Consider the following 23,661-nt stretch of genomic DNA (forward strand, 5'->3'; position numbering starts at 1 on the left):
GGAACTCACATCTTTATGCAGCACTAGGGATTTGAACCACTGAATGCCGAACTTTCAATCGACAAGCACTCCATATTTTCCCTCAAAACAAACAAACTGTAACTTACCTTTGTCCATAGTCCAAAGGTAAAAATGTTGATAAGTAACTTTCCTACACTAATAGAGGTGAAAGAATAATTTGAGCTGAATGTAAACAAGGAGGTATGAAAAGATTAGAGGAAGTGAAGAATTTATATGTGATCGGGGATCCAGTTGTCCCCCTTCTTTCAATCTTGTCTAATTTAAACAGCTTCTTGGATTTTTGAAGAGGAAAAGAACTCAGAAGAGGATGGAGCTGACATGGGCAGGAGTTCTGCTTCTTCTCTCTATAATTTTCACCCTTATCTCATCTTTCCGAATGTACAAGAAAAAAGGGCAGCTGCCCCCTGGACCTACTCCATGGCCTATTCTCGGGAACCTATTTCAACGAGATGTTTTACCTCTAAACAAATCCTTTAAAAAGGTAAGATTGGGTCACTATTGTACTTCTTTGCTGTTTCAGGTGATTGTTTTGAAAGATAACTGCACATTTCCCTGATTTAAAGAGTTTGATTTATTCTATAAGAGTCCAATTTTATTAGGGGCTCATGTGCATCTTCAGTAGGAATTTTTACTTAAAGTCACCTTGTAACAGTCTGATAAATAGACAATGGAGGTTACAAAGTTCATTAAAAGATGTGGTAACAAGAAAAACATGTTACCATATATTTTGAAGAACCAGATTACTTACAGAAATGTATTATACAGTCAAAATTTTGATTATCTCATTCCCATCACCTCATCAGCTAGCAATATAGCTAATCTAATTGATGTACTCGGTAGATATTAAGAATTATTAAAGCTTTGATTCAACATGTTCTCTCTATAGCAAATTTAAGAACTATTTCAAGCATGCTTTAGAATAAATTCATCAAAAAATGCTTTATCATTTAATTCACTGGGTTTCCATCTAATTTTACCTTTAGCTTACAGCGAAGTATGGACCTATATTTACTGTCTGGATTGGATCAAAACCAATGGTTGCTCTTTGTGGATATGAGGTGGTAAAAGATGCTTTGATCAATCAAGCAGAAGAATTTGGTGCGCGAACTCTTACGCCTTTGAGCAGACGAGTATTCCAAAATAAAGGTTGATTCTCTTTAAATTATTTAAAATTATTTGAATTTTGTTAATATTATTGATAATTATGAAAGTTTTACTTGAAATGAAGTTTTGTTAAGATGTTGATTTGGTCATGTTTTTTGAAGAGGGCAGAACACATTTTTTTCACCATTTTGCTTCTGCTGGTCACTTGTGAAATCTATGCTGGTTGTTCCTTACATGCAAGAAAAATAATCCCACTTCTAACCCATTCCCTTCAGAAGGAGACAAAAAGCTTTTGAAAGAGGAGAGTTCAGCGATTTGGATTTTGAATAAGGAGGATAGAAAGAATATTAACCCCTCTGAGCTTTAATGTTGAACAAGACCCCTGAGAATATTGTGGACAGCCAAGAAGAACAAACAAATAGCTCATTGAGCAAATCAACTCAGAGTTCCCACTCAACACGGAAATGACCACAGTTGTTTCAATTTGACAGTCACAATCAAATGATCATTCTTCAGACAGCTTCAGACCGATTCTACAAGTCTAGCTCCCTAGAGAAGGCTATAATGGCAGGAAAGATGAAGGAAAAGAAAGAAGATGGCCAGCTGCAACATCAATGGACTCAGTTAAAATGATGACAAATGTACCCTCACAAATCCTGAAGAATTAGGTTAGGGATAGATCATGTTGGAGGAAATCTTATGGTTGCTAAGTGTTAGTAACTAAGTGCTAAGTAATTTGTTAGCACACAAGCAAGCAAGTAGCTAAGTAATTGCAAGTGACCTATTTTTGTCAATAAAGCCTCTACAGGAAAAAAAAATCCAGAACTCAAAACAACTCCCATTTTCTTTTGCTTACTGAAAATTGCATCTCAATATAGAAGTCTATGTAGATTCTCAGACTTTCAGGTCATGGTTGTCCCAAAGGTGCTTTTTCAGGAGGCAACTGGACTTTTCTTGTTTTTTCTTTGAAGACATTTCACTTCACAACCAAGAAGCTTCTTCAGCTCTGACGGAATGGTGGAGAATGAAAGGATTTATATTCCTTTGAGAAAACTGGTAATTTGCATTCTTTTAGAGAATCACTGAGGCACTTGTGGGTTTATCTGTGTCCTTTTGGGGCAACCATGACCTGGATGACTGAGAATCTTCATAGACTTTTAGCCTTGCATTTTGGGATGAACACCCTTCAAATGGTTGGGAGTATGAACGGATTTCCAGAGGGAAAAAAATGTAGATTACAGGAACATTCACTCTACTCAGGTGAGGACACAGGTAAACCTCCAAGTGCCTCAACAACTTTCTAAAGGGATGCAAATTACCAGCTGTCTGCAAGGAATATAAATTCTTCCATTCCCCACCATCCAGTCAGAGCTGAAGAAGCTTCTTGGATGAGAAGTGAAACATCTTCAAAGAGAAAACAAGAAAAGTCCAGCTGCCTCCTGAAAAAGCACATTTGGAATCTCAGTGTAGAGTTCCATATCTAGTGGAGGGATTTCTTTCTATCTAAAACACACTTACAGAAACTTGTGACATGATTTTCATAGCCTCATTCATTCTTCTAGTTGTATGACAGCAGTCAAGAATGGAAAGATGGAAATTGTGAAGTTTCCTTCTTTAGTATTTCAAACATCAAGCCTGGTTTACATTAAATATGAGGAAGGAACATTCTGTGATGCATAATTTATTGCAATGCAGTGACCTATTTCAAACATGATTGAGACAAAGAATTGAAAAAGGAAAGTGCCTGTAACATCACATTATATCTAAATATCCTCCTTCACCAAAGCTGAGATTTGACGGACATTGTGATCCTTTTGATGTCTTTTATTTCAGGATTCGATACTACTGATGAGAGGAAATGGAAGGAGCTGCGACGGTTCACACTGTCCACCTTGAGAGATTTTGGGATGGGGAAGAAAAGAATGTCTGAGAGGGTTCAGGAGGAAGCCCTTTGTCTGGTGGAGGAAATCGCTGCAAAAAAAGGTTCTCTAAAGAAACTGAAAACTGTTCTCTCACACAAGAATCTTAGTAGGAAGAGTATTTAAAATATGAAAATGGAAAGGATTTGTTGTACTGTATGATATTACAGAAAAACTAGATTCTGAACTGAAACTGAAAGTGCACAAAATAAAGAAAAACTTAGATAAGCAATAAGTATCCCCAGGCCCTTTTCACAGTTGCGTTCAAGAGAGAAGGCAAAAATACACACAGGAAATATAAAAGCTTTCAAGCTGTGTCTTTCTTTTCAATCCAGTGTCAGCCCTTGACTTTGTAAAATTTGCTCAGAATTAGTGAAATCTTATTGTGGTTGTAGTAAGTGAAGGAACATGCAGTAGATACTAGGAAATTAATTAATGTAGTAATTATACACAGAAAAAAAAAACATTTTAGTCCTGGATTCTTTTTAGAATGATCATGTTAAACCAGGCTTGAACATAATGTTAAATCATATATCAAGCAAATTCAGGAACCAACAAAATACATAACTGATAAATGAAATAGGTAAACGAAGTGAGGTAAGGAAAATATGGATAAGAATCGGCTGCATGAGTGATGGAAATCTGTGATGTGCCATGGATTTGAATTAAGGTTATTGTAGGAGATGACTAGGTTGAACCTGAGGGAGGGGTCAAACAAATCATCAGCCATGAATCCTTTCATGCCCACAAGAGATCTAATTCCAGCCCACCTTGAATTCCTTCTACTTTTATGTCCCGTTAATTTTCTTTAACCATTAGTAGTTCAGATTCTTGTAGAAAGCTTAAGCTTACAATAAATCTTTATACCCATTTGAACTGTCTGGATCTCCTGATTTCCTGGTTCTTGACAGGTATAAAGTGACTATTCCAGGGATTGTAACACCTTGGAAAACCATCTTCTGTGGACAAGTCTTTTCTGGAAGGAGATAAAAAAAATGTGTATGGAATAGATAGATAGATAGATAGATAGATAGATAGATAGATAGATAGATAGATAGATAGATAGATAGATGGATGGATGGATGGATGGATGGATGGATGGATGGATGGATGGATGGATGGATGGTGGATGGATGGATGGATGGATGGATGACAGATAGAATAGAAGGAGGAAGTGCTGAGGGAATAGAATCAGCAGCCAGGAAAGGAATTTATGGATGAATGAGATAGGAAATCTAAGGGCAAAAAGGAAAACATGGATAACAACTGCTCTTATAGGCATGGAGAGACAACAATAGGCAGTTTCTATGAGGGTGGAGAACTGAAATCCACTGTGGATCTGAATTAAATGGTCATAAATTAGTGTCCCTTTAGAGATTTGTGGCTCTTTTGAATTTAATCTTTAATGGACAAATCTCTGGAATCAGAAGGGAAAAGAGTGGGGAAAAAAGTGAGAAAACAATTCTTGACAGAAGAAAACAGCAATAAGGTTTCGAAGAAACCCTAAAGATCTAGGTTTTAATTTAATTACATATAAGCTCCCCTACTTAATATTATTTATCAAAAATTACCAGTAAAATCTTTGCATAACTTCTTTGACCCATATCATTTTTCCTTGCAGTTTTGTGGTGAGGATTGTGGAAGGGGAGATCCATATTCTGTAATCTCTCTCATAAATTTCTGTGGCTTCTGTTGCAGGGCAACCTTTTGACCCAAGAAGAAATGTTGCAAGTGCTGTTTCTAATGTGATCTGTGCAGTCGTCTTTGGCAATCGATTTGATTACAAAGATCACACCTTCATAGAAAACCAGCAGACTGTGGAGTCTCAAATAAGATTTTTTACTGGTTTCCTAGGACTGGTATGTTTTTCCTCTCTGATGCTCCTCCTGCCATAAACATTCATTTTTACTAGTGGGTTTTTTTTTCTCTGTGTGTAAATGTTAAAATAAAAGATGTGGAGATTAGATGTGATGAGCTCCTCAATTTCTGCCAAGATCTTCTTTTTCCATGTTTTTTGATCATATCTTAATATTTCTATGCTTATTTATATAAACAACAACTTCATTTGCCCTCAAATTCTAATTTTTCTATTTTTACTCATATTTATTCTCCTTTCTTTTTTAATAATTCATTCTTTATCCTAGTACATTTACACATGTTCAAGGTTGCCTTTCTTCCATTTCATCTTTCTTCTCATTCTCTTCCATCTCCCTCCCTTCTTTTATCCTTCTTACTTTCTTCTTCCTCCTCTCCTACTCCTTCAATACTTCCTCTTCCTTCTCCCCCTCCTCCTCTTTCTCCCTCTCTAACCTTCTCTCCTACTCTTATTTCCCCTCCCTTCCTTCCTCCCCTCTTCACTTTCTTCTATTCCTCTCTCTCCTTCTCCCTTCCTTCCATCCCTCTACTCCTTCTTTCATCTCTCTCTATTGCTGTATTCATTTTCCATTTATTATTTTCCACTGTGGTGTCCAGGTAACCCCGACTTTTCCTCCATTTATTAAATATATTTCTCAGAATTCCCCTTATAATTATTAACCATGTTTTTCAACTTATTCCTTTTATTTTAAAGCCTTTGCTAAGTTAGCCTTCCGACCCTTAGTCTATTTTATCTTTAACAATATATTTCTTCTATTTTACTTCTTACTTATATTTCATTTCATTCTTACTTACTTCATTTACTAACATTTCAATTTTGTTCAATTTTACATTTCAATTTTTCATCATAATTTCAATCAATTCCTTTGTTGTTCTCCATCTTTAAGACATACTTCTTTACCATCCACTATTATTTCTCTCCAATCTGTACATCTTCAAACAGCAAAACATATAACCCATTCTGTCTTTCACATTGTATCTACTGATCTATTTTACATTAAACCACATATTTCTTCTTTTTTACTTCTTACCCACATTTCATTTCATCTTTACTTATATCCCTTTTACAATAATCTATATATTTCTTCTAAATTACTTTTTACGTACAATTTCTACTGCTAATATTCTTCTCTTAAATCAGCATATTAATATTTTAATTTCCTTTCTGCTCTCCTCTTTTAACCATTTTCTTTTAATCTCTCCAAAATTCCCATTCTTAATATTTTCCTCCCTTTCTCCCATTCTCTTATCTTCTTCTTTTTCTTATATCTCCCTTTTTGCCCCCTTTCTCTAGTTTTTACTTTTTTAATTTTCCTTCTCAATATTTCCCCATTTCCTTCTCTCTTCTTCATTTTTGAGAGAAATTCCCCCTTATCCATTTTTATTCTATCACTGTCAATCCCAGTGTAATCATCTACATCTTTATTTCAGGGATGAAATTTAAAAATTTTCGCTACCGGTTCTGTGGGTGTGGCTTAATTAGTGGGCGTGGCTTGGTGGTAAGGTGACTGGGTGGGTGTGGCTTTTTGATCAGGTGGGAGTGGCCAGGTCAATGTCACTTCTTTGCCCTTTTTTAACCTACAAAACACAACACAACACAACACAACTGGCTCACCCACAATGTAAAAGCAGCTGTGCTAGACCCAAAATGGCCCCTGCAACAAGCAGGAACCTCACACAGCCACAAAAAGTCCAAAAAAACCAATTTTCACACTTTACACACACAGCACAACACAACTGGCTCACACAATGTAAAAGCAGCTGTGCTAGACCCAAAACGGCCCCTGCAATAAACAGGAACCTCACAGAGCCACAAAAAGTTCAAAAAAACAACTTTCACACTTTACACACAAAATTCCACATATAGCTTTGTGAGATTTTGTATGTTTGTGTAATTAGAGTGAAACCCTACAGAAACACACAAAATCTCAGAAACCTGCACAAATACTATTTTATTTTATTTTATTTTTATTTTTATATAAAAGCAGCTGTGAGATTTTGTATGTTTGTGTAGTTAGAGTGAAACCCTACAGAAACACACAAAATCTCAGAAACCTGCACAAATATTATTTTATTTTATTTTATTTTTATTTTTATATAAAAGCAGCTAAATTTAAAACTTCCTAAACTTTAAATGGCTAGGTCTAAAAAAAGAACAACTAAAAAAAACCCCAATTAACTATTTTTTTAAAGCTCCCAAAGGGGAAAAAAACTTACCAGGACAAGGCAAGCAGGCAGGCAGGCAGGCAGGCAGGCAGGCAGAAAGAGCTGCTGACCGATGAGCTTGATTGCAGGCAGGGAGATTCAGTTGCTTACTGATGCAATGGATTGCAGGGATTGCAGCAAGCAAAGCAAGGCAGGTGTGCGAAGGTCAGCAAGCTGGAGGCTGTGGGGGGAGGGATTTTTGCTAACAGTTCTCTGAACTGCCTGCTGCCATCGCTACCTACTCGCCCGAGTCGGGAGCATTTCACCCCTGCTTTATTTTCAATTATTTCCTTTTCAATATTGTCTTTTTGCTTCTCATGTTTCTCATTCATATTTTCTCTTTCCTTTTTTTTTTTTTTTGCATTCTAACCAACCCTCCACTTCTTTATTTCCCTTAAATGCTTCTCTTATCTTTTGAAACATCTCCCTTAGTTCCTCATACTCCTCCTCCCAGTTCTCCATGTTATCAATTTAAAGGGCAAAGATTTTTAAATTTATTATTTTCGTTTGCATATAGTTCAAATTCCAGTCCTTATAATTTCTCTTTTTTTCTTTTTTCTTTCCAAATAGTGTCCAATTCAAATATTCATTTACACCATTCCAATTCCAGTCTATGTTCTTTCCACTTCTTTTGAAATCGTGCTCCAGCTGTTTAGAGAAACACTCCTCCAGTATTTTCTCACGATAGCCTATATAAACTTAATGTGATGCTTTCTTTTCACCACTAGATATCTCTCTCCAATTCACAAGTCTCCCAACAATAAAGTATCCATTGTAAATCCACAAAAATAATTACTTCCTCTTCTCCAAATTAAATCCCTTTGTTGTTTAAAGAATACTACTCTGTTTCTTTTTCTTATCTTATTTTTAGTTTCTTCCAAGTCCAGTTTTAAATTCAGGTGGAAGGTTTTAAAGTTCCTCTTTTTTCCCCCTCTCCACTTGAATTCCTGAGTGCCAATTAGCTGCTAATTACTCACTGGGTCTTCTTTCAAGCTTTAATTTTTTTTTCTTCTTACCTGTGAGCTGGCCAATCACTCACCTGATAACAATACTCTGTTCAGTCTTCACTCCTGCTCAAATCTTAGTCCAGTTGCTCCAGCTTGTAGCAGTTGTAATGGCCGCCTCCCCCACCGCCGGGTCAAAGAGCTGCCTCCAACCTTCTGAGGAAACTTGCCTGTTCCTCTTGGTCTTCTGAAGTGCCTCTCTCACTCCCCTGTCCCTTCAAGATTTGGTTCATACCTGAGTGGCCTAGTGCTTTTCCCTACTTTCTTCAATTTAAGTCTAAATTTTGCAACGAGGAGCTCATGATATGAGCCACAATCAGCTCCTGGTCTTGTTTTACTGACTGTATAGAGCTCCTCCATCTTTGGCTGCAGAGCACATAGTCAATCTGATTTCTGTGTTGACAGGTGATGTCCATGTGTAGAGTCGTCTCTTGGGTTGTTGGAAAAGAGTGTTTGCTATGACCGTCGTATTATCTTGACAGAATTCTATCAGCCTGTGCCCTGCTTCATTTTGTATTGCAAGGCCAAACTTGCCTGTTCTTCTGGTTATCTTTTGGCTTCGTACTTTAGCATTCCAATCCCCCATGATGATAAGGACATCATTTTTTGGTGTTAATTTTATCAGGTGCTGTAGGGCTTCATAGAACCAGTCAATTTCATCCTCTTCAGCACCAGTGTTTGGGGCATAGACTTGGACTACTGTGATATTGAATGGTTTGCCTTGGATTTGAACTGAGATCATTCTGTCATTTTGGGGATTGTATCCCAGTATTGCTTTTCCTAATCTTTTATTGATTCCTCTCTTATATGAAGGCTACTCCATTTCTTTTGAGGGATTCTTGCCCTCAGTGATATACCTGATGGTCATAGGAATTAAATTCACCCATTCCTGTCCATTTTAGTTCGCTGATTCCTAAGATGTTGATGTTCAGTCTTGTCACCTCTTGTTTGAACACATCCAGTTTTCCTTGATTCATGGATCTTACATTCCACGTCTCACCGTGATGCTGGCCATGCCTCCCCTGACCTTTCACATTTCTTAAGAGGTCCCTACGTGGGCATGCATAAGCGCACCAGCATGCCTACAGTCTCTGTCCTACTGTTCCCATTTATATGTACTCATTTTATGTGTTTATGGCTATGTTTTGCTTATTTATATCCTTTTATTTCTGCCAATTTTTTTTCATGTGTCCATGTCTATATCTATACTGTTACTTGTTTCCTTGTACTTGCTGATAAATGAATGAATGAATGAATGAATGAATGAATGAATGAATGAATGAATGAATAAATAAATAAATAAATAAATAAATAAATAAATAAATAAATAAATAAATAAATAAATACCAATCTGCCTTCCATTGAGGACCTGTATACTACATGACTCAAAAAGAGGTCTATGAAAATATTTACAAACCCCTCTGATCCTGGACATGGATTGTTTTGACTCCTATCCTTAAAACAATGCTATAGAGCACTGCATACCAAAACAACTAGACACAAAAACAGTTTTTTCCCAAACGCCATCACTCTGCTAAACAAATAATTCCCTCAACACTGTCAAACTACTCACTAAGTCTGCATTACTATTACTATTAGTCTTCTCATCGTTCCTATCACCCATCTCTTCCCACTTATGACTGCATGACTGTAACTTTGTTGCTTATATCCTTACGGTTTATATTGATATTGTTTCCTAGTATGACTTGATTGCTTATTTGTACCCTTTGACTATAGTTAAGTGTTGTACCTTATGATTTTTGATGAATGTATCTTGTCTTTTATGTACACTGAGAGCATATGCACCAAAGACAAATTCTTTGTGTGTCCAATCTCACTTGGCCAATAAAGAATTCTATTCTGTTCTATTCTATTCTATTCCTCTCTGCAACAGGTCTACAATACTTTTCCAAAAATAATGGAATGCTTTCCTGGGAAACACATCAAGATTTTTGCTGAGACTGAAAAACTCCATGGTTATATCCGTGAGGAAGTAGAATTACACAAGAAAACATTGGATCCTCAGAACCCACGTGACTATATTGATTGCTTCCTTCATAGAATGGAGAAGGTAGATATAGATACTGTCTCTGCATAAATGTCTAAATATCTCCAATGTGTATCTAAGATGAAACAAGTTCACTGCATATGAAAGAATATGAAAATATTGATTCCCCCTTTTTGGTTTACTTTAAATTGCTATTTGTTGACATAAATTACTATTCCGACATAATTGTTTCTAAAGTTATCTCCCTTCAAAAAATGTGTATGTATAGAAATTTGCTTTACATGCTAATTTACACACCTTCTACATCTTATTAGGTGAAGATAATTATTGATCTTGCAACAGCAATTTCTGCTAGGATTGTTGTTGTTAGTTGTGAAGTCATGTCCGACCCATCACGACCCCATGGACAATGTTCCTCCAAGCATTCCTGTCCTCTACCATCTTCTGGAGTCCATTTAAGCTCACACCTACTGCTTCAGTGACTCCATCCAGCCACCTCATTCTCTTTTGCCCTCAATCTTTCCCAGCATTAGGTTCTTCTCCAGTGAGCCCTTCCTTCTCATTAGGTGGCCAAAGTATTAGGATTAGACTATTAGGATTACCATATTTTCCGGCGTATAAGACAACTTTTTAACACATGAAAATCTTCTCAAAAGTCGTGGGTCATCTTATACGCTGGGTGTCGTTCTCCTGTAACCAGGCAGACCAGCCCGAAAGGGTCTGACGAGCCTTAAATGGCTCTTGCGATCCAAGCTCTGATGATCCCAGTTGAGTTGCCTGCTAATCAGGCAACTCAGCTGGGATCGCCAGAGCCATGTAAAAGGAAAAAACTTTTTTCCTTTCACATGGCTCTGGCGATCCAATCTCTGACGATCTGCTAATCAGGCAACTCAGCTGGGATCGCCAGAACCATGTAAAAGGAAAAAAGTTTTGTCCTTTCACATGGCTCTGGCGATCCAAGCTCTGACGATCTGCTAATCAGGCAACACAGCTGGGATCACCAGAGCCATGTAGAAAGAAAAAACTTTTTTCCTTTCACATGGCTCTGGCGATCCAAGCTCTGACGATCTGCTAATCAGGCAACTCTGCTGGGATTGCCAGAGCCATGTAAAAGGAAAAAAGTTTTCACCCTCCAGCTTGCTTACCTTAGCTGCTAGTCGCAACGCTTGCCTTGCTTCGCTTGCCTGAATCCATTCCATCAGCAAGCAAGTCCCTGCCTGCAATCAAGCAGGCAGGGAGTTGTGGACTTCAACTCTCAGAATTCCTCAGCCAGCATAACAAAGCTGGCTGAGGAATTCTGGGAGTTGAAGTCTACAAGTCTTAAAGTTGCCAAGGTTGGAGACCCCTGTTCTATTGGGTAAGTTTTTTCCCCCTTTGGGATCTTTAAAAAAAATAGTTAATTGGGGTTTTTTTTAGTTGTTCTTTTTTAGACCTAGCCATTTAAAGTTTAGGAAGTTTTAAATTTAGCTTTCATATAAAAATAAAAATAAAATAAAATAAAATAAAATAAAATAAAATAAAATAAAATAAAATAAAATAATAAAATAAAATAAAATAAAATAAAATAAAATAATATTTGTGTTTTTGTAGTGTTTCACTCTAACTACACAAACACACAAAATCTCACAAAGCTGTATGTGGAATTTTGTGTGGGTAAAGTGTGAAAGTTGGGTTTTGGGGCTTTTTGTGGCTGTGTGAGGTTCCTGCTTGTTGCAGGGGCCATTTTGGGTCTAGCACAGCTGCTTTTACATTGTGGGTGAGCCAGTTGATGTTTTTTAATTTTTATTTGGTGTGCATTGGAAGAGGGGTAGTCTTATACAGTGAGTATAGCCCAAACCCTATATTTTAACAGGAAAATTTGGGGGGTCGTCTTATACGCCCAGTCGTCTTATACACCGGAAAATACGGTAGTCTCTCAGATATAACATTCAGGCTTCTATGCTCAGATCTAATTTTTTCCAATTATACACCTTAAGGCCTGCTGTAGTCCAGTTCTAAAAAACAACCTTAGTCAAATTCAGAGTGTCCAATCTTTAATTCTGGCTGTTTCTTGTGGTAAATATTTGATGGGTAGGCCAGATAGTCAAGCTGTTTCCTCCACGTATCAGATGTTGTTCCCAGAAATACCTTAGAATTGAAAATGTTTTGTATATATTCTAAAGTCAGTCTGATCGAGTTAAGTTTCTGTCAGATGTAAATGCCTTATTCTCTAATGTGTAAATAATATATATATGGAACATCAGGGGTTAACTTATTACTTGAGCTTTAATGTATTCATATTTTACCACTCCCATTCCTGGCTCCGCCCCTTGTATATAAAAGGAGCCATCCTCCCCATTTTCCTTGCTTCTATCTTGAATATTCAGCGAATATAGAATGCCTATTATGATTAAAGAGAATTATATTTAAACCTATAACTTCTATTATCTTTATTGAGTCTGATCCTGAAAATATTGCAACAAGCTGGTAGCAGAGGATGGTTAATTGACTCAATAAGTAATTAAAAATGTTCAAGAAAGATAGGCCCAACACCAGGGCCTACAGCAAAGAAATAGAAACTGATCAAGAGATGATCAACGAATCCACTAATGCGATTTCGAGAGAATCCGAAGAATACACCACTGAAGAAGAAGAACTGATGAGTGAAAATAACGACCAGGAAGAAATCGAGATAGAAAATAACGAACTCAGGTCAGAAATATTAAAAATACTAAAAAGCCAAAAGAATGATGAAAGCCTCATCGCGGACCTCCAGGAGATGCTGAGGAACAGCGGAGCAGCGAGAGAGAAAAACATCATTAAAGAAAAACCCAAAGATAAAAAAACTGTGAGTGAAATGACTACTAAGAAAAGATGTGACCCCGCGCGAAATTTTGAACGGCAGCCATCTTGGTTTCAACGAACTTCAAAAGAGAGTGAAGCAGAGCCAATCAAAACGCTCAGTTCAAAATTTCTGGCGCGAAAAACGCTATCAGACGAAGAAAGTGAAAAAGAAGTCTCAAACTCTTCAGATGAATCAAAATCAGAAAGTGAAGACGATTTAACAAAGTCTCAAGTAGAGTCAGCAATGAAAACACTTTTTGCTGCTTTTGGGCCAAGATTGAAAATTTCTAAGACATCAACGAAGAAGCAAGCAATCAAACCGACAACTCAAGACCTGCACGCTCCCATCCTGACTTCGAAAACGACGACACCCGAGCCCAGAGAGCCATGCCGATTCCGTCCTACACCGCAGACAGAATCGAGTGCCAGCACACACAAGAGAAAGAGAAGAACCGCCGCCATCACCAAAGCCCCAAAAACCGAGCCAGAGACCGACTCATCTGAAGAGGAGCGGATCGAGAGAGCTGAAATGGAGAGAACCTTCCACAACGGCGCCAAAGAAGAAATGAGCAACGCGCATGTGCAAAACTACGTAGACGGCCCCGAAAGACTTGAACTGGCCAGAGAACCGCGCAGACTCGTTACAAGCATCCCAATGCCGTTCTGTAATTTCCTGCACTTGAGAGACCACGGACTGCCTCAGGTTGTAAGTAATGGACAAAATAATGTGGGGAACTTACCCAGTGACTTCCCAAAACTTAGAGTTGATGGCATTAATTTACAAGAGTGGTACCAACAGCTTCAGGTTATTTTTATGAAAGAAAATTTACTATTCTTTATAACTAGTCCTCCAAGAAGACCTTGGACTTTAAAAATAGACTGTTTACATCATAGAGCATTTTTCATAATAATTTCTAGCGTGTCTCCTGCAATGTATCATAGCATCAAACCAAACCTAACTGTATCAGAAATAATTCAATGCATGTTTAATCTATTTCACAGCGATAGCGTAGCCACAACCACAAGAATGTCTAAGGATTTCTTTTCTTCTAGAGTGAAACCAGGGGTTTCTATAAGTGAACATTTGATAAATCTAAACAAAATAAGAGCTGAGCTGCAATTGAGGGGGGAAGTGATTTCAGATCAAACTATGAAAAGTGTTATTATCAATTCACTTGATCCATCATGGGATAGCTTTATGTCACACTTAGATACCATTAATTTGGGATATTTATCAATAGAAAGTCTATCTAACAAATTGATAGCAGAAGACAATTCAAGAAAAAATCGTTCCAGTAACCAAACAGAACACAAATCTTTTAGGAAAGTAGTCTTTCAAGATAAATATGATGAGGCCTTTAGATGCCACAATTGTGGATCCAGGGAACACAGTAGAAGAGACTGTCCCAAAGTCCCAAGGGAGAGACATAGGCCAGAATATAGGAGCAAATACAATTACAGACAATCTTCCACAGATAGACACAAATATAGAAGTCCACCAAACTACAGAGAAAGTAGAGGGGGTAGAGAAAATTCAAAAGAGAGAAAATCTGGGTCACTAAATGGGCTAAATAAACAAGACAGCACCAAAACACAACAAGATGAGAACAATAATTGGCTTATTGATTCTGGTGCAACAAATCACACCACTAATAACAAAAGTATATTATCTTCATTTACAGAAGATAAGTTTGTGATAAAGGTAGCTAATCAAGAAAAGGTTCAAGTATTAGGCAGAGGAAATGTGACCTTGCCTGGTTTAGGGAAAATAGAGGGGGTATTATTAATCCCAGAAATACCTCACAACATACTAAGTGCTATAAAACTAAGCAGAGAATCTGACATCAATATAGTTTTCTCAAAGGGGAAAGCAACTATAGAAAAGAACAAAACAAATGTAGGCACTGTGATGATAAAAGGGGGTCTACCCTATCTGATAACCAAAGAAAGATGGTTACATAACATTGATTCAAATATGGAAGATTGTATTGAAGCAGATGATGAAAATGTCAGTAACAGTGACAATGATGAATGTAAAATAACTCATGATAACAAAAATACACACAATGAGAAGAAACCAAAAATAGGTAAACCAATTCATGATGAGTGTGCTCATATCTTACATAGGAAGTTAGGACATGCAAGCTTTCCTGTAGTACAAAAAATGACTGAACACGCAGAAGGTGTAAAAATAAAAAATTGTGAAAATTATTTAGAATGCTCAGTATGTAAATCCACCAAACTAAAAACCAGTCCTAGACCAAAAAAATCTAACAGATCAACTAACAATATTTTTGATTTGGTACATATGGACTTAGTTGGTCCATTAACTCCATCAATTACCTATAGAAAACGTTACTTCCTAACAATAGTGGATGATTACAGTCGCTATGGTTTTGTTTACACATTAAAGCACAAGGATGAAACCTTTCAGAAATTTAAGGAATTCTACAAACGCATAGAAACACAACATAATATCAGAATAAAACAAATTATGACAGATAGGGGATGTGAATTCATGTCTAAAGAATTCTCCCAATGGTTAAAGGATAGAGGGATGCTACATTTCACGTCCAATCCATTTTCTGCCTTTCAAAATGGGATTGCAGAGAGAAAGAACTCCACACTACAAACCATGATTAGATGCACATTAGAGGATGCTGGTTTAGGCAAACAATTTTGGTCAGAAGCCTTACATTATTCAAATTACACTCAAAATAGAACATGGTCCAGTATTGTGAATAAGACACCATATGAGGTGATGTACAATAGAAAACCTAAGTTAGCACACATGCACATATTTGGAGTTACTGCAGACGTGCACATACCTAAACAATTGAGGAGAAAGGGAGAAAACGTATCCAGGAGATTAAGATTCATGGGATACGAAACTGGAACCAAAGGGTACAGATTCATCGATAATAATAACAAATTTATAGTATCCAGAACAGCTGTGTTTCATGAGCAAGCCAATTGGTCTAAGTTGCACCTTAATGAAATTTTTCCTAATAAAAGCAAAGATAATATATCTTACGAGGAAGGAACAACAGAAAATCAAAATATTAACAAAAGTAAGAACAAAACCAAAACTTGGACAAATAGTCAGCATAAAATAAAGACAGACACATTAACAAAAAAGGAAGCCAGATATTTGCATGACAACCATAGCAAACCTGAAAGAAATATTAGAAATAATAGAAACCAAATACCAAATAAATACAAAGATTATATTATGCATATGGATGGAGAACAAATAACACCTAATACATATGAGGAAGTATTGAAACTTCCCCGTGAAGAAAGAGAAAAATGGGAACTAGCTATGGAAAAAGAAATGAAAAGTTTACAAGGATTAAATGTATTCACACCTGCGATCGCACCTAAGGATAAAACAATTATAGGTACCAGGTGGATTTATAAAATTAAGAATTTAGAAGGAGGTAATACCTTATACAAGGCCAGACTAGTTGCACAAGGTTATGCACAAAAATATCCAGAAGACTATACTGACACATATTCACCCACAGTGAGAACAGAGAGTGTCAAAACAGCTCTTGTAGTAGCATCTGCACTCAATCTAGACGTGTTTCAATATGACATACAGACTGCATACTTACATGCAAAATTAGATAAGGAAATATATGTAAGAGCACCACACAGTCAATACACTAATAAGAACGAAATTTGGTTACTAAATAAGAGTCTGTACGGATTGAAGCAATCTGGCAAAAGATGGTACGATTGTTTGGTAAAAGTACTAAAGACCATGGATTTCAACGCCACCACTGCTGATAACTGTTTCTTTGTAAAAAAGAGTAATGATCATATTGAATTTGTATTAATTTATGTGGATGATATTTTATATATTGGAAAGCATAAAGAGAGCAGGGAAATCTTTGTAAATAAGTTAAACGAACACTTCTCATTGAAATCACTAGGTAGAGTGAATAAATACCTTGGTGTACAAATTAACAAAACAAAAAGGGGATTCAAACTTACTCAAAAAGATAAAATCATTGAACTCCTAAACAAATGTAACTTAAATAATGCCAAAACATGTGACACACCTATGCAAACTGATTTTCTTAGAAACAATGATGAATCTTCCCCTGAGTTTAAAGACAACACATTTTACAGATCAGTTATAGGTTCACTCCTTTATATATCTAATTGGACTAGGCCAGATATTGCATTACCTCTCAATTTATTGTCAAGATATGTTAGCAAACCAACCTTGTATCATTGGGAAGCTGTCAAAAGAATTTTAAGATATCTGAAAAGTACATTAGATTTTTGTTTAATATTGGAACCCAATAATGACAAAGAACCAAAAATTACTTGTTATGCTGATGCAGATTGGGCTGGTGATACATCATGCAGAAAGAGTACCTCTGGTTATGTTTTTCTATTGAACGATTGTCCAGTTTACTGGTATACTGGTAAACAAGAACTGGTAGCCACCTCTACCACAGAAGCAGAATATGTTTGCTTGTCTAAAGCTGCAAATAACCTTGTATGGTTCAATGATTTGATCACAGATGTTTGGAAGAAACCTACTTTACCATTTATTATGCATGAAGATAATAAAGCGGCCATTGAAATTTCTAGATCCGATGCAATTGGACAAAGGTCCAGGCATATTGATATAAAATTTAAGCACGTGAGACAACTATCTCAAGACGGATTCATCAAAGCAATACATTGTGATACTTCTGAACAATTAGCTGACATATTAACAAAACCCTTACCTTCTAAACAACACAAATATTTAACTTCTAAATTATATGTATTATATTGTCCTGAATCTGAATGTAACTGGTGTTGTATAACGAACCGGCATTTAGAGGGGGATTTGTCAGATGTAAATGCCTTATTCTCTAATGTGTAAATAATATATATATGGAACATCAGGGGTTAACTTATTACTTGAGCTTTAATGTATTCATATTTTACCACTCCCATTCCTGGCTCCGCCCCTTGTATATAAAAGGAGCCATCCTCCCCATTTTCCTTGCTTCTATCTTGAATATTCAGCGAATATAGAATGCCTATTATGATTAAAGAGAATTATATTTAAACCTATAACTTCTATTATCTTTATTGAGTCTGATCCTGAAAATATTGCAACAGTTTCCTTTAATTGAAAGAGACACTACGGAGAGTTTCATGAATTACTTTAATTCAATTCCAAGTAGAATTTTTATTTTTCCAGTTCCCTTTCTATTTTCTTTTCATGACCAGAACTCATCTGAGGGTATCTACTCTCCTGAAGAACTTGTGATTACTGTGTTTGGTCTCTTTACTGCTGGGACAGTAACTACAAGCCATGCTTTGTTCTGCAGCCTCCTAGCAATGGCTAAATTACAACACATTCAAGGTAAAGAAATATCCAGAAATATATAAAGATATCAGTACTCTTAGAGCTTTCAGCATTAATCATGGAAAAAATAAACTAAATAACTGTTGTACTCAACAGTACAACTCATTGCAGTTGCTTTAATACTTGCTGAAATATTGAGTCAAATGCATGTTTGTAGTCAATGAAAGCCATGCACAAAGGCAAGGTGTAATTCATTGTGCCTTTCAATGATTTGCGGAACAACCTGGATGTGATCCATTCTACTGTAGCCATTTCTGGACTTTGCCTGCTCCTTTGGCTCTGCCATCGTTTAATGTTCCCACTATTCTTTTTCCTATTATCTTGGTGAAAACCTTGTAGGTGACTGAAACGATTATTGGATGATAGTTCTTTAAATCATCTCTTGTGTATAAGAATCACTTCAGCATTTTTCCATGTATTCGGTATTTTTTTCTTTTCTGAGGCATCTCAAGTACAGTTTTCTTACTATCTTTTATAAACTGTGGCCACCAGCTTTCATGATTTAAACTGTAACAGTCATTTCCTGAAGCATATTTGGCATTTCCTCTTTCATGGGTTTTGTTACTTTTGAGTGAGCTTGATCTTTGCATAGCTCTGAATAGAATTTTATTTCTATTAATTCTTAAACTAATTAATTACTAATCTAATAATTCTGTTTGAATTATTTTTAACATTTCCTGTCTTGTTCTTCACACAGAGCCATCTTCATGTTTTCATACAAAAACTTTCTCTCTTGTATTTATAAGCTTGCATTTGCTCTATTAATCCCTTTGTTTTCTTCAATTGCCTTTTTTACAAGCTTCATGTTAAACTGATGAGTTTCTTCTTGGATATGTTTTCTTGTGGTCTTGCAAAGTTCAACGTACTTCAGTTTATTAGTGAAACTTCCGGCATTCTTCACTGTCCATTGTTTTTTTCATTAATTCAATAGTTTCATCAAAGATTTTTGATTGTATAAATTGTTTTTCCAGTTGTGCTATATATATAGTTCAAGGAGTTTTTAACTATTTGTTCATTTTGATCCATAATTTATTTGTTCAACTTGTATGCCGCCTTTATCCAAAGACTCAAGATAATGTTCATCTCTTCCAAATCTTGCAATAGAGCAAAGTGATTTGATAGATTAATCTAAAATTGCTGTTCTTGTCTAACAGCTTATCTTCATTTTTGTTTTTTGTTACATCTTTAGCATTTTTATATGATCTTTTTGACAGTTTATCTTCATTTTAGCTTGTATTATTAACTATCATAACTTCCAACATTAAAATGTGTGATGACAGTACAATTGCAGAATATGGTTTATTACTTGGCATGATGTAGTCAATTTTGCTTGTGTACCCAGATGGACTCTTCTGTGTCCATTTTCTGCTAGCCTTTTTCTTGTAAAATGAGTTCATGATATAAAGTTCCTGTCCTTCAGCAAAATCCACTAGTCTGCACCACTATTATCTCGTTCACCATTTCCATATGGGCCGGTCACCTTTTCATCAGTTATTGTTCTTCCTATTCTTGCATTAAAGTCACCCTTTAGTATTTTGTACTGGGACTTTTCTTTGTCTTTAAGGCAGGCCACATTGTCATAAACTTCCTTGACCTCATCGTCACTATAGCTTATTGTTGGTGCATAAGCTTGAATGATTTGAAACTTGTATTGTTTGTTCAATTGAATAATGCATTGGGCTACTCTGGTATATTTTCAAATTTTACTACAGAGTGTTTCAGCTTTTGGTTGACGAGAAAACCAACTCTACCACATCGACCATCTTCAGTACCTCTAGCATAGAATAAATGCCCAGTCCTATCAAGTTCAACTAAACGTTTGCCTTATTGTCATGTTTCACATAATCTAATGATATCAAAATGAATATTATTGAGTTCAATCGGCAGTTCTTCTACTCACACTTCTGTTTTCATTGTTTGAATGTTGATTGTTCCTATGTCCAAAGTCCAAAGGCAGCCTGATTTAACCTGGTGATTCTTAGCACCCTCTGCCTTTTGGGCACGTCTTCCTGCTGCTGTGGTAGGGATCTGTTCACCTTAGGAGACCCTTCTGGAAATATAGATGTTCGACAACATAGCCCATGAGTTCATTTTCCCACACAATGTAATAACAGTTTAAGAAATTAATTTAAGTACATTAGTTTTTTCTCCTGATTACTATTTATTCCAACTTTGGGTAGGGACTATAATCTTCTAAAATCTCCTATGGAAACACTTTTCACTTTGTGGTTTTCAGCTTATCAAGAAAGACACAAGACAGAGATAAACAATAAGTATCTCCTCTTCTTGCACTAGAAAAATTAAAATGGTCTCTATTAAGAAATGACTTTGAGGAGGAGCCATTGTCCTGACTAGAAGGGTCTTCCCTGAATATGCTTTGGAAAACATGTTTCTATTCAAGTGGTAGTTGACTGCAGATGCTCAGTATGAGAAAGTAAAAGGCTGTCAATCACATCTCAATATGTTTGTCTCACAGCTAAGGTGCAACAGGAGATTGATGAGGCAGTGGGTACAAATCGAACTCCAAGCATAGAAGACCGGTTGAAGATGCCTTTCACAAATGCTGTGGTCCATGAGGTTCAACGTTATCGGATTGGGAGTGCTGAGAGCTTTCCACGGGCAACAACCTGTGACGTAAAATTCCATGGTTACAACATTCCCAAGGTGTGCCAGTAATACTAATCTACTAATCAAGATAGTGTGCAGAAGAAAAAAAAAAGATGACTGTTACTTGAGATGATATTCAAGGCAATTCAGTAGATATGTATTAATATGCCTTATTTATGGAATTGTAAGCCTAGAGTCACTATGGATAATGGGACGTATATACATTTAATAAATAAATAAATTAAACCAAATCTCTCTCCCTTCACTCCATTTCAGAATGTTTGCAGACTGCTCCCTGCTGGCCTATTTCATTTGAAACTCTTTCTTCTCTGCATGAAGCAAAACCAACTAATGTCATCTATTTCCTCACTTCCCTCTTCTAGTACATGGCTGTTGCGCCAGTCCTCTCCTCAGTACATTATGATCCTCTCCATTGGGAGACTCCAGAGAAGTTCAACCCAGATCATTTTTTGGATGAAAAAGGCCAATTCAGGAAAAAAGATGCTTTCATGCCATTCTCAGCAGGTACAGTCCTCTGGGACAGGTATTACAAATCCACATGCTTGCCTGATCCCTGATATTACTTTATCAGGCAGAATTCCAGCAGGTATACTTCCTAAATAAGCTTTATTTTCTTGTTTGCTATTGCAGGGAAGAGAGCCTGTCCAGGGGAAGCCCTGGCTAGGATGGAGCTCTTTCTGTTCTTCAGCACATTGCTCCAGAAGTTCACCTTTTATTTGGATGGGGACACCAAAGACACAGATGTAAAGTCTTTCTTTATGATCTTCAAAAATAACAATCAATGCCCCCTTATACGAGCTGTTAAACGTTCAGTGGACACTTGTGTTCAATAATTAGGACAAGGAAGGAAGTGATGATCCTTCTTTTCTTCCTTCCTTCCTTCCTTCCTTCCTTCCTTCCTTCCTTCCTTCCTTCCTTCCTTCCTTTCTCTTCTCTCTTCTCTCTTCTCTCTTCTCTCTTCTCTCTTCTCTCTTCTCTCTTCTGTTATTTTTTCTTTCCCCCTCCCCTCTATTTCCATCTTCTCCCTTTCCTTCTTTCCTGGCACGTATTGTATCCTACAAATTGCTCCTTTTAACACCTAGAAAATGGATTGGCTGAACTATATTAATAAATATTCAAATAAAGCATGTGGGATAGCTTTTACTTTGAAAGACAATGTTAAAACTGATGTGGAATACAGATACAATGATTGTGAAGAACATTTTATTTTTTATGGCAAAATAATTACTATTATCTCTGCTCTGATAACATTTTATGGGCAAATTAAGAATATTTTTGAAATATTTCATACAAGTTTCTCTAAGCTATATTCTGCAAGTAACCAATGTATAATTCATACTAAAGATTTTGTTCAAGATTCTCTTTTAGAAGTATTATGAGAAAATGATGATGTGGAATAACCTACATTTGAAACAGAATGCTGAACGTGTGTTGACCTATTAGCTCCTCTCTTCCAGTTTTATCAAAGAGCATTTGGCTGAACTTTCATTTTTCATTTTATTCCACAACATTTTGGTTTTATTTTGTATTAAGCCTTAGGATGTAAGAGATGTGGGAGATCTGGGGAGTGAGGCTGAGCAAGAACACTGGGACGTAGTGGGGAAGAGAAGATATGGTGGGATCTTGGAGTTGATCCTCACTTGCTGATGTTACATTCACTGGTTGAGAGTGATCCAATTGATAGTTTCATGATCTCCCCATAAAGCCAGGTTGTAGGTTCCTGTAATGGGCATTAGGAACAAACTTGATGAACAGGAAAAAGAGCCTCCTATTGTCAGTTGTCATCTGGGACAGGGCTCGGGACAGGGGTTGCTCCTCTGTTCTGGTCCTGTTAGATCTCTCAGCGGCTTTTGATACCATCGACCATGGTATCATGCTGCACCGGCTGGAAGAGTTGGGGGTGGGAGGCACCGTGTTGCGGTGGTTCTCCTCCTTTCTCTCCGACCGGTCACAGTTTGTGTTGGCAGGGGGGCAGAGGTCAACCTCGAGGCCTCTCATCTGTGGAGTGCCACAGGGATCGGTCCTCTCGCCCCTTCTGTTCAACATTTATGTAAAGCCGCTGGGCGAGATCATCCGTGGCTTCGGGGTGAGATACCACCAGTATGCTGATGACACCCAGCTGTACATCTCCACCCCAGGCCACCCCAATGATGCCCTTGAAGTGATGTCCCAGTGCCTGGAGGCTGTGCGGATCTGGATGGGGAGGAACAGGCTCAAGCTCAACCCTTCCAAGACTGAGTGGCTGTGGCTCCCGGCATCCCGATATAGTCAGTTGACTCCATCACTGACTATTGGGGGCAAGTCTTTGGCCCCCACAGAAATGGCTCGCAATCTGGGAGTCCTCCTGGATATGCAGCTGTCCTTGGAGGAACATCTGACAGCTGTAACCAGGGGGACCTTTTGTCAGGTTCGCCTGATTCGCCAGTTGCGGTTCTTTCTTGATCGGGATTCCCTGTGCACAGTCACTCATGCCCTCGTCACCTCTCGCCTTGACTACTGCAACGCTCTCTACATGGGGCTCCCCTTGAAGAGCACCCGGAGGCTCCAACTGGTCCAGAATGCAGCAGTGCGGGTAGTGATGGGAGCAGCATGGCGCTCCCATGTAACACCGCTCCTGCGTGAGCTGCACTGGCTCCCAGTGGTCTTCCAGGTGCACTTCAAGGTCCTGGTTATCACCTTTAAAGCGCTCCATGG

The 23,661-nt window shown here is 37.3% G+C and overlaps 1 protein-coding gene across 1 annotated transcript; it reads left to right on the plus strand.

The window, feature by feature from the left end:
* Nucleotides 1–225: 225 nt before the first annotated feature.
* On the plus strand, nucleotides 226–22,092 carry LOC139312573 (cytochrome P450 2C20-like). Its single transcript, XM_070937476.1, has 9 exons — nucleotides 226–502; nucleotides 1,005–1,167; nucleotides 2,959–3,108; nucleotides 4,743–4,903; nucleotides 10,023–10,199; nucleotides 18,201–18,336; nucleotides 20,816–21,003; nucleotides 21,330–21,471; nucleotides 21,598–22,092. The coding sequence occupies exons 1-9, from the start codon at nucleotides 329–331 to the stop codon at nucleotides 21,798–21,800; spliced, it is 1,494 nt and encodes a 497-aa protein (XP_070793577.1). The 5' UTR covers nucleotides 226–328; the 3' UTR covers nucleotides 21,801–22,092.
* Nucleotides 22,093–23,661: the final 1,569 nt, after the last annotated feature.

The sequence above is a fragment of the Pituophis catenifer genome, unplaced genomic scaffold (assembly GCF_029215685.1).
Source record: "Pituophis catenifer annectens isolate HBS135680 unplaced genomic scaffold, rPitCat1.0.hap2 SCAF_2, whole genome shotgun sequence".
NCBI classification, from domain to species: domain Eukaryota; kingdom Metazoa; phylum Chordata; class Lepidosauria; order Squamata; family Colubridae; genus Pituophis; species Pituophis catenifer.

Bases quoted from the DNA above. Each gene is read 5' to 3' on its own strand.
- LOC139312573 (XM_070937476.1), top strand. From the start codon at position 329: ATGGAGCTGACATGGGCAGGAGTTCTGCTTCTTCTCTCTATAATTTTC. The intron at 18,337-20,815 runs GTAAAGAAATAT...TTTGTCTCACAG, and splicing joins TAAATTACAACACATTCAAG to CTAAGGTGCAACAGGAGATT. The intron at 21,472-21,597 runs GTACAGTCCTCT...TTGCTATTGCAG, and splicing joins TTTCATGCCATTCTCAGCAG to GGAAGAGAGCCTGTCCAGGG.